This window comes from Mus caroli, unplaced genomic scaffold (genome assembly GCF_978045245.1).
Source record: "Mus caroli unplaced genomic scaffold, Mus_caroli_1 scaffold_13, whole genome shotgun sequence".
In the NCBI taxonomy this organism is placed as follows: Eukaryota; Metazoa; Chordata; class Mammalia; order Rodentia; family Muridae; genus Mus; species Mus caroli.
This window is the reverse complement of record NW_028227268.1, coordinates 17,120,621-17,136,692: the sequence shown is the minus strand read 5'-3', so window position 1 is coordinate 17,136,692 and position 16,072 is coordinate 17,120,621. Positions and strand designations below refer to the sequence as shown.

Genomic DNA, 16,072 nt, shown 5'->3' with positions numbered 1-16,072 from the left:
AAAAGCCACAGAAGACACCATCAAGATTGACCATATTTACTTCACTATTGCTGATTCTCCATGGAGCAGCGACTGCCTCGGTATCAATCAGGATATTTTTATCCTGTCTTTAAATCAACTGATGAATGTGTTTTCTGGTGTGATAATGGCTCAGTATAAGAACTCAAGACCCTCAAGAGCAAAATTCAAATAGTTATGAGACAAAGAAAGCAGACAGGGTTATACAAACGACCTGGAAGGTGCTAGAATCCAGGCCCATTATCTTCTAAGGTCTGAAAGAAGATTAGATCAAATCATGCCTTAAGTTTACTATAAGCAAGCTGATTTTTCTTACGTACGCAAAGCCTCACCTCGTTAGCCAAAAGAAAAAGCAATCTCTCTGCTATTTAACTGCTTTATTGTGTTCAGTAGGACAGTGATTTATATTACATAATAGTAAAAATGACACAAAATTTTTATTACCTTGAATTTAATAATTTCTGTGGACGACATCAGTTATACTTAAGAATCCATTCCACCAGTCACTATTTATAGAACTTAAACATTTACATATCATTAACATTGGTTTGGGAGGGGTTTACAAGAGCTGTCCTTGAAGTTGCTGAGTAACCAAGACTCTCCTCTTGAACGCCTTATCCAGCTGCCTCACCCAACCCAAGTACTGGGGTTACAATCATGCACCCCAGAAAGATTTCTGTCCCCACTGAACTTTTTGTAAAGAAACGAATATTTGCCATTATTGATGTTACAAACAAAACATAGCTAGTAATTCTTTAATTTGGTTTACTAGTAAAAATCTGAATTATAAAATTATTTGGGGGGGGACTAGATGGGTCTTAGTACAGAAGATTATATCTCTAAGTTGAAAGTGAATAATAGTAATTCAACAACAAAAAAAAACTATGACAAAAAGATTAAAAATAAAAATATATGAAGATGTGTAAAACACTGCATTTTCTTGTTCCGATGATCTTAAGCAGGGATTTCTATTTCTTGAAGATTTGAACTTGTTCTGAGGGGCTTGGATCTTAAGTCAGAGGTGCTGTCCATGTGCCCCTTTTACTACAGTGAAGCTTTTATTCTCCTTGAACTCATGCTGAAACCCTAACCCCCAGGCCTATGGCATTAGGAATTGGAACCTGAGTAAGTCACAAGGGCTCAACTCTCAGGAGTAGAATCAATGCCTCATAGACTATAAAATGTTTGAGGGGAAATAAGCTCCCAAAGCAGTGGGGGTCTCCACTCAATCCTTGTCCAGGTCCATCCCACATCATTACACTGGGATCCCTGCCAGGATAAGTTCTCTCTTCTTGGATCTATACCTGTTTATTTTACTAATGTTTATGTCAAGACTATTGTTAGCTGTAAGAGCCCAGTATAAATGATTCAAGAAACAACCAAAGAATGAAGGATGGTGCTGGAGTCCCTGAGGGCAATAAATGCCAGTAGTGTGGCCAAAATAAACTCTGGATTTGTAGGAATCCAGAATGATTCTTTTCTGATTATCATAATCTTCTTTATATTTGGCACATAAAAAGTCCAAGAGTATTATTGTAACATGCCAACAACATACATAAAAGACTCTTAGCGATACTGTCATTGAATTCACCTTCCTTTGTGCACAGCAACATGGTTTGAGATTTTATAATCTCGCACATGATCTCATCTAATCTTCCTAAAAGCTTCATCTATAAAGACCACTAACGTAAGAATTGGGGGATTACATTTCTAATGTATGAGCTTTTGCAAGACACATTCAAACTGTCACATGAATTCTACATTGCTTTTCCTAATTTTGTGGCAGGAGTGGGGATGTCACTAGAATTTTGATAGGAAGGGTCTGGGAATACGGCTCAGTGGGTAAAATGATTGCTGAGTTTGTATCGTAACCTGGTGCTGTGGATCACAGGTGGACAGCTCCAGGATGTTCCCTGGCCAGCCAGTCTAGCTGAAATGGTGAGTTCCAGGTTCAATGAGAGAGCCTGTCTTAGACAATTAAGGTGGAAACAGAATTGCAGAATACATCCTGATGTCAACCTATGTCTTCCACATGAACGCACACGGGCGAATACACCCACACACATGTACACATGCATACATACACAAGAATTCAGATAGGGATTCAATAGGAAGCTAAGGAACGGTCCACATTTCAATAACATGAATTCTTCTAGTCCACAAGTGCAGGGTTTCCTTCTGTTTATTTGTATCTTGTTTCTTTCAATTGTCTTTTCAGTTAATTTCTTTAATTAAATTTATTCCTAGGTGGTTTTCAATTTTATTTTTATTATTTTTAAAATGATGTAAATCTGTATAGATGAATGCAGAGGTCAGAGGTATGGATCCCCTAGAGCAGGAGTTACAGATACAACTGACATAGCCCCTAGGAATCGAACTCAGGTCCTCTGGAAGAGCAATCTGCACTGTTAGCCTCCGGGCCATCTCTCTAACCCCTTATCCCTCAGAATTTTTGACAGCTATTATAAATGTAACTTCTTTCTTGATTGCTTTATCAGATAGTTTGGTGGTACTTTACAGAAACACTACTGATTTTCACATGCTAATTTAGTATCGTACAACCTCAGTGGGTCTATCTGTTAAGCATTTTAAATGCCTTAGTGGTGGGTAATACTCTTTATGTAAGATGCTATCATCTATAAAGACAATTTAACTTCTTCCTTCCAGTTTTTTTTTTAATCCTTTCTTTTGTCCAGTTCCTTTTGCTAAGGACACCCACTGCTGTGTCAGTAGAAGTGTCAGGAATGGAGCTCTCAATCCCATATGCTGTATATAATATAGGTTGGCTGGAGATTTACCATCAATGGCCTGCTAATAAACTAATAAGCTAATGTATTATGTTTTAATATGAGAAGCTATTAAACCGAACAATTGTTCTGCACCTGTTAGAATGATCTTATGAGTTTTGTCCTTCCTTCCACTAATATGACATAACTTATATATTGTTTTTATATGTTAAATGATCACACTCTCCCATGGTGAGAAAGCTTGTTAATGAAAGTTTCAATTTTGTGTGTTTGTGTTTGGGTGAAATTTTTGTGTCTGTCTTTGTCAGAGATGGTGACTTGGAGTTTTCTTTCTTTTGTTTCTCTAGCTTTGCTGTTAGGATAACAGAGGCCAAGTCCATCTTTGAAGTACTTTCTCACAAGCATTTACTGAATGAATTTTTGGTGCATTCTATTAATAATTAACTAGTTAATATAAGACATGTAGTATGTGTGCTTTTTATGTGAAATTGATGTACGTCATAATTTATAGCTTCAAATATGATCACTTCAAACTCCCGAAGTAAATATTTAAATTTTATTTTATATTAAAAAAAAACCACTCAAGTATTACTTGTTTTATGGCCATCTGTATACTTAATTCAAATTCACAAGTTTTATAATTTTACAGTGTCAAGTATCATAGCTTTTATGTTCTCACAATCTTTTCTTGTCACCATTTATATGTTTCCTAGGAGATTCAGTGGATATTAATGATGTAGGAGATATTCTGAAAGACATGAAAATTGAATTCACAGATAAAGAATATTTGAATCTAATAAAACATCTTTCAAAGAAAGGTAAGCATATATATATATATATATATATATTATTGATATATACTGATAAGGATGGTTATGTATGCAAATTCTTCAGAAGGTTTTGAGTACTTGAGTAGGAGACTTTTTTGGTGTCACATTGTTAACAGGGTTTATTTATTTCCTAATATTTTATTGAATATTCATATGTGCATATAATGTGTTTTGGTTTACTCCAGTCCCACTCCTTCCTCCTCCATCTTCCCCCTTTAATCCCCTTCTACTTTTCCCTCCCAACTTCATGTTACCAGGACTTTAAAATCATTTCTTAGAAGTTCCAGAATATTTTTGCCGAAAGAATATCTGAATCATTTACTTTTCAATATGATAACAAACTATGTCATTCATTTCTCCTGATAAGGCCTGTGCATTGTTCTTCTTTGCATTAAAAGACCAGGAAGTACTAAGAAAAAATATCAAAGAGAAAATAAGTGATATTGGTCAGAAATTTAAAATAAATTAAATCGAACATACGTTTCAGAATTTACGACCACTGATGGTTAGTTTTGTACATGAGAACAGAATTGCCTCAGAAGAGGGGTTTTTTCAGGGACTGGAAAGATGACTCAGTAGTTAAGAAAACTTTCTTCTCCTGTAGAGGACCCAGGTTCAATTCCCAGCACAATCCCCTGCCTATAATTCCAGTCTCGGGGGATCTAATGCCCACTTCTGGCTTCCTCAGGGGCCAGGCACCCAAATAGAGCACATATGTGCCCTCAAAACACCTATATACTTAAACTACAGAGTTTTTTTTTTTTTCAAATTTAAAACAATATATTCTTTCTCCAAAAAACCTCCATTATTGAGAGATGAAAAATAAATCTGGAAGGAAGCCATCAAAAACCGACTTTTCTGAAGTCAGAGGTCTGTGAGAATTATAGTTTGTTGCTTGTTTGTTTAAGCAAATCTTCCTCATCGTTTTCTGACCTGAGTTGTGGTTTTTCTTTCAGCTTCAGGAAAAGTGTATAAAAAAAGGATAATGGATGGTTTAAAGCATCTTAAAAGTGAGTGCAAAGCATCATGAGAACACAGATAAATATATATAAGTCCAATGTTGTTCATATAATTAAATTCCTCTTTATTAAATATAAATATCAAATTATTTTCACAGAATGATTTTTAGATTGTTCTATATTCCAATGTAAAGTATTGGATTATTATGCTATGATTCTCTGAGAATTTATCTAGACCCATTTAGAATTTCATGTGTTCAATATGAGCAAAAGACACCATCAGAGACCGAGATACGACACCTGGTTTCAATGTTTTCTCCTTATGCCTGTGACTAGGCCTTCCTGCATCATAAGTCCTCATAGAATTTTCTGAATTGAAAAGATTTTTCCACACTTTGATATCATTTTAATACTTTGTCTTTCCTAAGGAGGAAAAATTGATGTGAATAACTTGAGCCCATTTCTGGAAAACATGGGACTTGAACTCTCACAAAATGAATATGAAGACCTCGCAGAAAGTCTACCAGTTGACGGTAAGCTTTATAAGCCAAAATACATCCCTTTTGGGACACCTTAAGCTTTACAGCTTCCGTAGATGACATTTATTTTATATCAAAAGGACATCTTGAAAAGTTTACAGAAGCATCCAGATGAAAACAAAATTTATCTTTATTAGTTCAAGTCTAGCAGGTGCCCTCCACTGTGGGTGATGAAGGGGGAACGAATCCCAACAGAGCCTTCTCAGGTGCAAATGAAGAAGAAAACCAAATGAGAGCCCTTTGTAGACATGCTGAGTGTTACATGACTGCAGAGAAACTTGCCTACTAGGAACATTCCAAATAGAGTAATGATTGCATCTGGTGTGAATGATCTGCCGTTCTGAATGAGAAGAGCAATGGATAGAGAGAAATGCAGGAATTTAAAGTGATATGTAACTGTGGATGCTGAGAATAATTATCCTACTGTCATGAGGTATTGTGTGTGATATGGATTTAGATTTTAAATACAATGATAGAATGGGAATTATTTCCAATAGAAAAATAATTTGCCAATATTGGTTGAAGAAGATAAGGAAAATGTAGCTAAATCAACAATGGTAAATGGGAAAATCGTTGACTCTCCACCACTAGCCATTACTCTAACCAAGGACGACAGGCTAGACCAGTTCTTACCTTTGTCTGTTTGTTCTTGTGCCCCTGCGGATCAAGCCTAGGACCTTGCACGTGCTGGTTGAGTCCTCTTTACCACTGGGGAGTATCACCAACACAAGCCCAGATCATTTTAAGAGTAACTTCTTTCAAATCTTTCAGCAATTGTTGTAATGCATTAGAAAGCACAGTGGGGATAGCAGTAGTCTTTTGAAACCTCAAGGCCTCCCCATAATGACAACACCTCCTCCAACAACACCACACCTCCTAATCCTTCCCAAACAGTTGCACCAGTTGGGGACCAGCTCTTAAAGCATCTGAGCCAGTAAGAGCTACCACAATGTATAAAACTACATAGAAGAAGGAAATAAAAATAAAAGAGACATGTTTCATCTACTTGGTGTTAATTATCTGAAACTGTAGGCATCTAGAACTAAAATTTAGATGATGCCAGAATTTTAGCAGGGATGAGCAAAAAGAGCCTCATTGTCTCTGTGATATTTTTTTGTGTGTGCAGAAACGGGAAAGGTTGATCTAAAAAGCATTGTGCCAAAAATGGACGAGTTCACAGGTGAGTTTCTCCAACACCGAGATCCAAATGCTATAAATAAATATCTTAGATGTTTCCCTAATATATCATTGATAACAACATAGTCATTTTATTCACTTATTTGTCAGATCAAACTTATTTATATATTCAGAATAATCCACAAGATTTACCCTTTTCTAATGGTTGTTTGTTTAATGAGGAAGCATCTTTATGTAGCCCTAGCTGTCCTGGATTTCACCATGTAGATCAGGCTAGTCTCAAACTTATAGAGAGATGCTACTGTGTCTGCCTGCTGCATGCTGGGGCTGAAGATGTAAGCCACCATATCCAGAACAAGACTTATTCTTAGTGACAACTCCTGTATCTTTAGGGATACATATTTTTCATTTATAAATATTTCTTGGCTACATGTAAATAGCTAAATTTTAAGTAAGCACATTAATAAATAGGAAGCATTTTAGATAGATCAAGATAATGTTTTCCTGTATGATCAGTTTTATAAGTCAGTATGATTATTATTAGAACTCTCTCTACTAGCAATTCTGTGCCATTTGTATACTAGATTGCATTCTGCATGCCGGTCCCCAGCACGGAGAGCCTTTGTGGTGCTGATATAACAAAGGGTAGATTCGCTTTGACTTCTTTTGACCTCTGTCAGTTTGTATTTGTTCATCCCGTTTTGTCTTTAGAGAAGACTTAATTAATTCCAAGCTGAGATTGTACCCACAGAGTGATTATTTCAAAAGACATGTCAGAGATCATATTGGTTAGTAACATGTTCTTGCAAATCTCACACACACACACACACAACCCCCATTTTTTGTTGAATTATCAGGCTAACCCAGTGGGGAGAAAGCAATGCCATAAGCAATCCTGGTGACTTCAGTTCAGGCCCAGCATAGGGTTGTCCTCAGACCACCATGTGCCACAGCATGAGTGCCGACCCCTGACATACACACACGATAACAAATATTTTTAAATGAGTTACAAGTTCTTAAGATGTTGACCTGTAAACATTCTCCCTTTCAAAGGAGAAAAGATTAGTGTCCGTGACCTGAGAAACACTGTTGGACAAATTGGAGTTGAAATGAATGACAAAGAATATGTGGATCTGCTGGAAAGGCTGCCATTTGATGGTAAGCTGCAGGCATGTTCCTAAGGCCTCCAGAAACCTCAATCTTATGGTTCTACTTTTTGAAATTTATGTATATGTATGTATGTGTATACACACACATATATACATGCATACATATATATACACATGTATATATGTATAATACATGTATATATGTATGTGTGTGTATATATATTCCATTTCCATGTGTGTGTGGTGGGCATTGGTTTTTAGTTGTATGTAGGCACGGTATGTAGGTGTACATGCATGTGGAGGCCCAGGTTGATGTTGTAAAATATCCAGGATGCTCTTCTAGCTCATTCATTAAGACAGGGTCTCTCAACCAACACCAGATCTCGAAGGTTTAACTGGTTTCCCTAACCAGCCTGCTCAGGGATCCCCTATCTCTGCTTTCCAAGGCTAGAATTACAGGCAGACTGCCACATACTCCTAGCATGTGTGTGCATGGAGCAAGCGTGTAACCCCTGAGCCTTCCCCACACCCTCCAGAATCCGTATTTTGAAATGATGTGTGTTGAAATGTTACCCACCTTCCAGCCCTTCCTTACGAGCTTGTTATTCTGTACCTCGGGTGCAGAACTTAATACTCAAAGAGTCTTCCACAAAATCAGTTGTTGAGAAGAAATAAGGAAAAAAATATATTCTTGCTGATTTTTCAAGGGGAGGGGAGATGGAGCTTACATCTTTCTTCTGGTGCACAGCAGAGGCCCTCATGAGAAGTCCCTGACCTCTCTGGGGCACTTCTCTAAATCTCACTCCTGAGACTTATCTTTTCCTTACCCTTCCCTCCCCACCCCAAGCTCAACCCTAACTGCTCTTGGGTTTATTCTCAGTGTATGGGAATAGGTCAAATCTCTCTCCCCTATTCTTCTTTAAACAAAAAGGCTCAACACCTTCCCAATGTAATCCTGTTTTATTTTGTTAGGAAAGTCCCACATTGTAGCCAAGGTTAACCTTAAAGTCTCTGCATAGCCCAAGCTGACCCCAAACTCTCAGCTATCCTCCTGTCTCTCAAAGTAAGCTTTTTAAGAAGCATGGTTTTAGCCAGACGTGATAACATGTCTAGAATCCCAGTACTGGGAAGGCAGGAAAAGAGGAGGCAGAGGCAGAAAAAGAGGAAGGGGGTGATTTAAAGACAGTCTGAGCTATACAGTGAAACAATCAAAGGGGAAGGGAAGGGAAGGAAAATATGTTTAAGCTTCTTCTTGGGCTGGAAAGGTGTCTCAGTGGTTAGAGCATTGGCCATTCCTGCAGAAGACCTGTGTTCTGTTCCCATCACACTCATGGTGGTATACAACTATCTGTAACTCTAGTTCCATGGGATCCAGCAGCCTCTTCAGGCCTCTGTAAACACAAGGCACACTTGGTACATAGCAAGCACTCATACACATAAAATTAAAACTAAACCTTTTTTAACGTTCTTTCTCACAAATGCCTATTTCTGTAAGTAATCCCTGTACCAGATGCTGAGAAATTAACTTTTCCCATATCGTTACACTAGTTCAGAATTAGCAAATCCTTCAAGTATAAGCCTTGCCATTGAAGACTAAGAAAATTCTTGCTGCCTCTTAGGCCACTGGCATGTCTCCCTTTAGTACTGAAAGCAGTAAGATGAATGTACGGTAGAAAAGAGGAAGGGGGGACTCAAAGGGAGGAGATGCTCCAGCACATGGGAGGAACAAAGAGGGGAGTCCAGTGTTCAAGGCCAGTCTGGGGTTCATCAGCAAGACTCTAGCAGAAAGCAAGAAAGCAAGGCAGGAAGGGAGAATGGAAGGAAGGCAGGCTCAGAGAACACCAAGGAAGTGGGACTGGAAGATCTATGAACTACAGGGTAGGGAGGACTGTGGTGAAACAGTATCTGAACATGCCAGGACCATCTTACCCAGGAGCCCAGCAATGGTTCCCTGCATGAGAACAAGTCAACATTCCAGCATAGATGAGGAGGGGACACAATAGCCTCCATCCCTAGATGGTTGATGAATGCTAAGGGAGATTGTTTTCTTTGGGAACATGGTCCCTGGTGGTTTGCTCCAGCGGGGGCCCTAATGCATATATGAATAGTACTAATCAGATCCAGTGGGCTATTTTAAAAGGGGGTGAGGTTGGAGAGATGGCTCAGATGTTAAGAGTACTTGCTCTTCTCTCAGAAGACTTGAGTTCTGTTCCCTGCACCCACACCAGACAGCCCACAGCTCCTGTAACTCTAGGTCCAAAGGATTCTACCCCATCTTCTGATCTTCAGGGACACTGACAAAGCAGGTGTGCATGCATATGTTTTTAAGAGAACAAAGTGAGGAGGAAGAAGATGTGGGGGAAATGTGGGGGATGAATGTGATTGAAATACAATATATACATGTATTAAGTTCTCAAAGAATCAGTGAAAATATATTTAAAAACTAAGGGGCCAGAGAGGTGACTCGGTGGTTGAGAACACTTGTTGCTCTTGTGGAGGAGCCAGGTTTGGTTCTCAGCCATCTGTCTCTCCAATTTCAGGGAATCTGATATGCTTTTTGGCCTTCAAGTATACCAGCAAGCGTGATGTACACAGACATAGATGTAGGCAAACACTCGTAGACATAAAAAGTAAAAGTAAATACTTTTTTAAAAATAATGTTTAAAGATGGAAAAGAATACAAAGAAGAACAATGAATGTGTGGTTTGGGCTCTCCTACATAAGCCAGTGTTTGTCTTGGAGGTAGATGTGTTAATATTTCAGTCCTAATGGTGCTTAGGAGCCACACACTGTGACAACATTCATCCCAGGGTTACAGTGAAGGAACAGAGGTGCAGATCTTCCTAAGGCTAGAAGGCAAGATGAGCTTCTATCCTGAGCTCTCAGCCTCTAACCAGGCGCTCACTCTGTATTGGCATGGTCTTCACTCCCCAACCTCATTATGACTTGAAGATGGAGATGGAACCATTTTGTAAGGTCACAGCCACAGAACAAAAAGTCTGACTCTGTGTCCTCTGACACATTCTCTGTCCTGAACTGTAACTTTTTTTTTAACAGAAAATAAGCATGTTTTTCGGAATAGAGTCCTGTCAAGTCTGAGAACTTCCAAAGGTGAGTGATAGATGTCATGAGAAAGTGATAAATAGGATTGATTTGATAGTCTCAGCCTTGGTCCTTCTCTTCTAGTTTATGATTCATCTGGTGCCTCTTCTATGTACTGATCATGTCTTTGTATATATTTGGTGTGTAAATTAGGTCAGTATCAAGTTCAGAGGAATCAGCCTTGAATTCACAGCTTTATTTCTATGTGTCTAGGATGGATCTCATGAAAGCTCGACCATCACTGTGCCGGGTTAGAACCACCACCATCTCAGCTTGGAACTGTCATTTAATGCAATGGTCAATTAAGGAAATATTGCAACTCAGAGTCCAGTTATCCAGTCATAACCACTTGATATTTTCAAGCCATTTATAATTAAAATATCAAAGTTTTCATACAGTCAGAAGGGCTCTAAAATCCCATTGGAAGTTTGCACACATGACACCAGGGTCCTGGTCATACTCTGTCTAACAGTTGCTCTCTTCCAATGCTGGAAGCAATTAATCATGCCTACAGTTGAAATGAAATAACTGATTTGTGGTGGGCATATGGAATATCCATTTGTCCGACCAAGGGATAAATGTGTTTGAGACGCACTACCAGTTATGTGCTTGCTGTTTAATGGCAGACACAATTGCAGGCATCATTCATGTCTTTCATGACGTGACTATTTTTGCTAGGACAATGATTTCAACTTCAGTAATTTACATGACACCACAACTCTACCCAATTAAAAACTGTTCTCTTACTATAACCATCCTTTATAATAATTATAGGTAGCTATATTTTTCTGTGGAATAAAAATTGTACTCAATAGTACCCACTTAAGTAGATATTTAACCTCTAGAGGTACCGTTTGGTTTTTGGTTTTATCTGTTATACATAAAAGTACAATATATATCTACCCTTCTCCTTTGACATGACCTCTTTCTATGAAAAGTAGAACTGGTAGCCCAAGAGTTATGGAAACTTTAAAGGATCATCATTGCTAAACCACTTTCAAATAATTTTCTAATCTTTTTTTATTCTGTTTATTTGCCTTTGTTTCTTGAGACAAAGTCTTACTATGAAGTCCTGGAACTCTCTGTGAAGACCAGGCTAGCTTCATAGAGATCTACCTGTCTCTGCCTCCCAGATCCTGGGAGTAAAGACAAATGCCTCCACACACAGGCTAATTAACTGTTAACAGTAGCCAGGCCTGGTGAAAGTTACTCTAGCAAGAGAAGTCGTTATGTCTGGATTGGAGTTTGCTCACATTCCTGTCCCTTTCCCCCACCCCTTTTCCTTTTAAGGTGGAAGAGTTGATCCCAATAATCTGAAGACACTCCTCATGAACTTGGATCTGAAACTCAAAAACAAGGAAATGAGGGATGTGATACAGAAGCAGACTGCTGGCAGTAAGCACCAGGGGGCCTGTGGGACTGGGGCACAGAATCTTGGGATTAAGTATAAGTATTCCTACATGCCTGTAACTTAAGCAATTGGCAGGAGGATTACTAAAAGTCCATCCAAGGCCATCCTGTGCTACCTAGTAAGTTCCAAGCCATCCAGACAACACACACACACACACACACACATACACACACACACACACACACACACACACACACACACACACACACAGAGCATCTACAATTAGATTAATCTGAGAATTTAAGGTATTTCTTATGGAGAAGAATTTGGCCTGAAAGCAAGAAGGAATGCTGTCTTTTGTCTTTTTGGAATCTGAAGTCACCATGGTGTTCCAGTGAGTGCTGAGAGCACACTGACAGGCCAAGGACTTCTAGGAAAAAAAGAAAATGGGAGCAGTGGTTAAAAGTAAATGAATTGCAAAGACAGAAAGATCTGCAATAGGAAATCGTAGAACAGCACTAATATTTCCTAAAGTATCAGTGACACGAGATGGATACAGAAGTGGATAACACAGGGGACAACCTATCAGGAACAGATGGAGGATAGGAAGCATCTAGCTAAACATCTACATTAAATGTGGGGACAGAGAGGGACAAAGACAGACAGACATGGAGAGAGAGGGGAGAAACAGAGATGACAACAACAGAGAGACACAGAGAGAGGAGAGAGAGGAGAGGGGAGGGGAGAGAGGAGAGAGGGAGAAGAGAGAAAGGAGAGAGAGGAAGAGAGTTAAGAGAGAGAGGAGAGAGACAGATGACAACAACAGAGAGACACAGAGAGAAGAGAGAGAGAAGAGGGTAGGGGAGGGGAGAAAGAGGAGAGAGAGAGAGAACACCTCCTTTTGAAGGCATGTTTAGAAGGCAACTAAAGATGCAAGGACTGAAGTCATGGTACATATGTGCCATGAAGACATGACACATCTAACAGCCAGACCCTGTCTGTGTTCAAGACAATGGCCACAGTCCAATGAGGAATTCTACACCCATAACAGGAAATATGACTTTAAGATAAACACAAATAGATTAGTAAAATGTACAGTCTCCTATCAGATCCTAATTTATAATTTTTCTAAGTTCTATGTCAGCGTCTTAATTGTTTGTGTTCTGTATTACAGCTAACCGAAGTATCCCTTTGAAAAAAGTGCTGGCAGATGTGAACTCAGTCATAGGCAAGTTAAAAGTTAATATAAACTTTAAACCCCTAAATTTTAATACCTCACATCTTTTCAATAGCACAGAAATTCACGAGCACAGGAGGCATATAAACAAAACCCTGGAGTCTTGTCAGTGTACTGCTCCCTCATCTAAATGTCCCAAGGTTGGTGTTGGCATACAAACATGAGGACCTGAGTTCAGGCCCCGGAACCTACATAAAAGCAGGTTGTGGGGGGACACCCTTTTAACCCCAGTACTGGGAAGGTAGAAATATGTGGATCCCTCGAGCTTCCTGGTCAACCAACCTATCACACTGTATGAACTCCAGGTCACTGAGAAACACTGACTCAAAAAGTCAAGGTGTGTGTATGGTCCCCTGAAGGATCCTAGCTGAGGCTGACCTCTTACCTCTATGCCCACACACAAATACACCAGCACATGCATATACGACAGACAATTCTTTTTTTTTTTTTTTTCAAATTAAGTGTAATTAAATAGTTTCTCTCCCCAGAGTGAAAGACAAATGTTCTGATTGTCTTCCTGTTTGTTCTGCTTTGTGCCTTTTTTCTTCCCTAACAGTTACATGTTGTGATATAAAAACATGGATGATTCTCTTCTGTGCTTTTTGCTGTTTAGATATCTCTTCATATTGCAGACTGTACTTACCATTTCTGTTTTTTGAAGGAGAAAAAATTAATGTCAACGATGTGAAAACTTTTGTGGAAGATGCTGGGATAACATTGACATCCAAAGAACAGGTGGAACTGATTACAAATCTACCAGTCGATGGTGAGCTTTTCAAACACTGTGAGAGTGTTAAGGGAAGTCGATTTAGGAGTTAAGACTCATTTTTTTAAAAAGCAAACTTTGTCTTCTGGTATTGACTGTGTACTAGGTTGGTGGTTGCTTTTGTTGTGGTAGTGGTGGATGGTTGATTGGTTGGTTAGTTGGTTGGTTGGTTAGTTGGTTGGTTGGTTGGTTTGTTTTGGTTTGTTTTTTTTCAAGAGCTGGCAAAAATTTTTCAAATGACCTTTTTCTTACCCCAGAAATCATAATTTTGTTCTTTCTGCAACTCTCTTTTCTTGATTTCCTGTGATTGGAGATAAAAGCCATCATTATATACCATTTCACCCTAGTAATGAATGTCAACTTGGGAGATGTAAGAAGGAAGTGAAACTGGTGGGAAGAGGGAAGTGGGAGAAACAAAGACGATAAGAAAAGCAAAGCAAAGGAAAGATGCATTCATATTCCTGTATGATGTTTGCAACAAATGACTAGATGTTCCTATCCAGTTCAACATGGGCTCTGAAAACGTTCTCTGGTCCATGCTTTTGTACCCTTGGGAAGGCAAAATATCAAACTATAAGTCAAACCAGAGGAGCCCTTGACTGAGATAGTGGCTTTGCACTGTCTGTCTGAGTTGCTCGTACCATTTTTCTGTGATGTGCGTGTGCCCCTGTTTTTCAGATGAAGGAAATATCCATGAGAGCAGATTGATAGATCAACTGAAATCCTTCAAAGGTGGGGAGCACAAGGAGAAGAAAGATAGCAAGTGTCCTTACCTCTCACCTGTGCCATTCTCCAGTTGACCTCTGATGGAGATCACCTCTCCCATACTAACCCCATACATCCAGTTTCCAAATAGTCTTTCATCTTCCTGGTGATATTAGCTTTTGACCAAAAAAAAAAAAATCAAATTCAAATCTGGTTCCACATAGAAAATGTAAAATAAAGGATCAACTATTTTGGGGGGTGGGCGGATTTCATTAACTCAACAAACTAAGATGAACTTTTAAGCCCTAGTATTGTAACTGATGGGAGAGTAGGTTCCTTGGGATTTTCCTCTGGACCAAGAAAGGGTGTTTTCAGTTTTCTTTCCAGTTTGGCCATGTCTGGGCACTTGAACATTTGGGTGTTGACATTCTTGCCGACAGCCATGATAGGAGGGAATCAGTAAAAGTTTTCTTAGTCACAGAAGTTACTGAGTTCATTTGGTGTTCCTGATTCTTTCTTTAGGTGGGATAGTTAATGTCAATAACATAGAAAATGTTCTGGAAAACTTGAAGATCAATCTGTCAGATGAGAAAGTAAAAGAAGTGTCACACTCCCTTCCAGCTGATGGTAAGCATATGGATTTTATCAGAACTTCTAGGGATGCTTACCCTCAGGCACTCATGCCTAAAGCCTCTGGGAGCATCATCTGTTGGTTAATATATATACACATACACATACACATACATATATATTTAGTCTTAAAGAATAATCCAGGCCGTGTAAGAGCACATTTTGGTTTAGTATATTTTCATTAATTTTGATGTATCTGATAAATGTGCTAGAGTGAGTTATAGGTGTCACATCTCTACTTAAGGGACAGTGAAGGAAAACAGCTTATGACACAGGAAAGGTTGCTAATTTCATCATTACAGTTTCTGAAGGCTATGTCATCACACTGTGTACTTCTCTACCTTGCAATCCATGTACTTCCTTGTCTGTGCTTCCTCTAGTTTGGCACTGCCCACAGGAGTCCTTCCTGGCCTCAACTCTTTGATAGACTAGCAATTTTAAGCTGCAATGTTTTTTTTTTTTTCTTTTTAAAAGAAACAGACAGGAGAGAACAGACTCCCGTGAGTTGTCCTCTAACAACTGTATGGGTATTGTGACATGTGTGTGCCTACACCCATATATTTGCTTTGGGAATTTGAATGAGGATGGCCCCCAAGGATCTTTTATATGAATGTCTGGTTCCCAGTTAGTAGAACTATCCTGGAAAGATTGGGAGGTGTGGCCTGGTTGGAGTGGGTGTGGCCTTGTTGGAAGAGGTGTGTCACTGAGGGTAGACTGTGAGGTTTCAAAAGCCCATGCTAAGCCCAGTCTCAGTTGTTCTGTCTACCATTTATGATTAGATGTGATCTCTCAGCTACTGCTTCAGCACTGTGCATGCCTACCTGCTGGCACAGTCTCCTCCATGATGGTCGTGGCATAACCCTCTGATGCCATAAGCTACCCCCCCCCCAATTACATGCTTCTTTCTATAAGTTACCTTGGTCATGGCATTTTATCACAGCA

At 39.2% G+C, this 16,072-nt stretch overlaps 1 protein-coding gene across 1 annotated transcript in view; it reads left to right on the top strand.

Moving 5' to 3' along the window:
• The window catches only part of Efcab3 (EF-hand calcium binding domain 3), a 418,970-nt gene that overhangs the window by 298,094 nt on the left and 104,804 nt on the right, over positions 1–16,072 (top strand). The window contains exons 132-142 of the mRNA XM_085829216.1: positions 3,479–3,583; positions 4,552–4,605; positions 4,983–5,087; positions 6,220–6,273; positions 7,284–7,388; positions 10,397–10,450; positions 11,732–11,836; positions 12,967–13,020; positions 13,691–13,795; positions 14,474–14,527; positions 15,023–15,127. Of these exons, the coding sequence (XP_085685342.1) occupies positions 3,479–3,583; positions 4,552–4,605; positions 4,983–5,087; positions 6,220–6,273; positions 7,284–7,388; positions 10,397–10,450; positions 11,732–11,836; positions 12,967–13,020; positions 13,691–13,795; positions 14,474–14,527; positions 15,023–15,127 (900 nt within the window). The remainder of the gene's footprint in view (positions 1–3,478; positions 3,584–4,551; positions 4,606–4,982; positions 5,088–6,219; positions 6,274–7,283; positions 7,389–10,396; positions 10,451–11,731; positions 11,837–12,966; positions 13,021–13,690; positions 13,796–14,473; positions 14,528–15,022; positions 15,128–16,072) is intronic.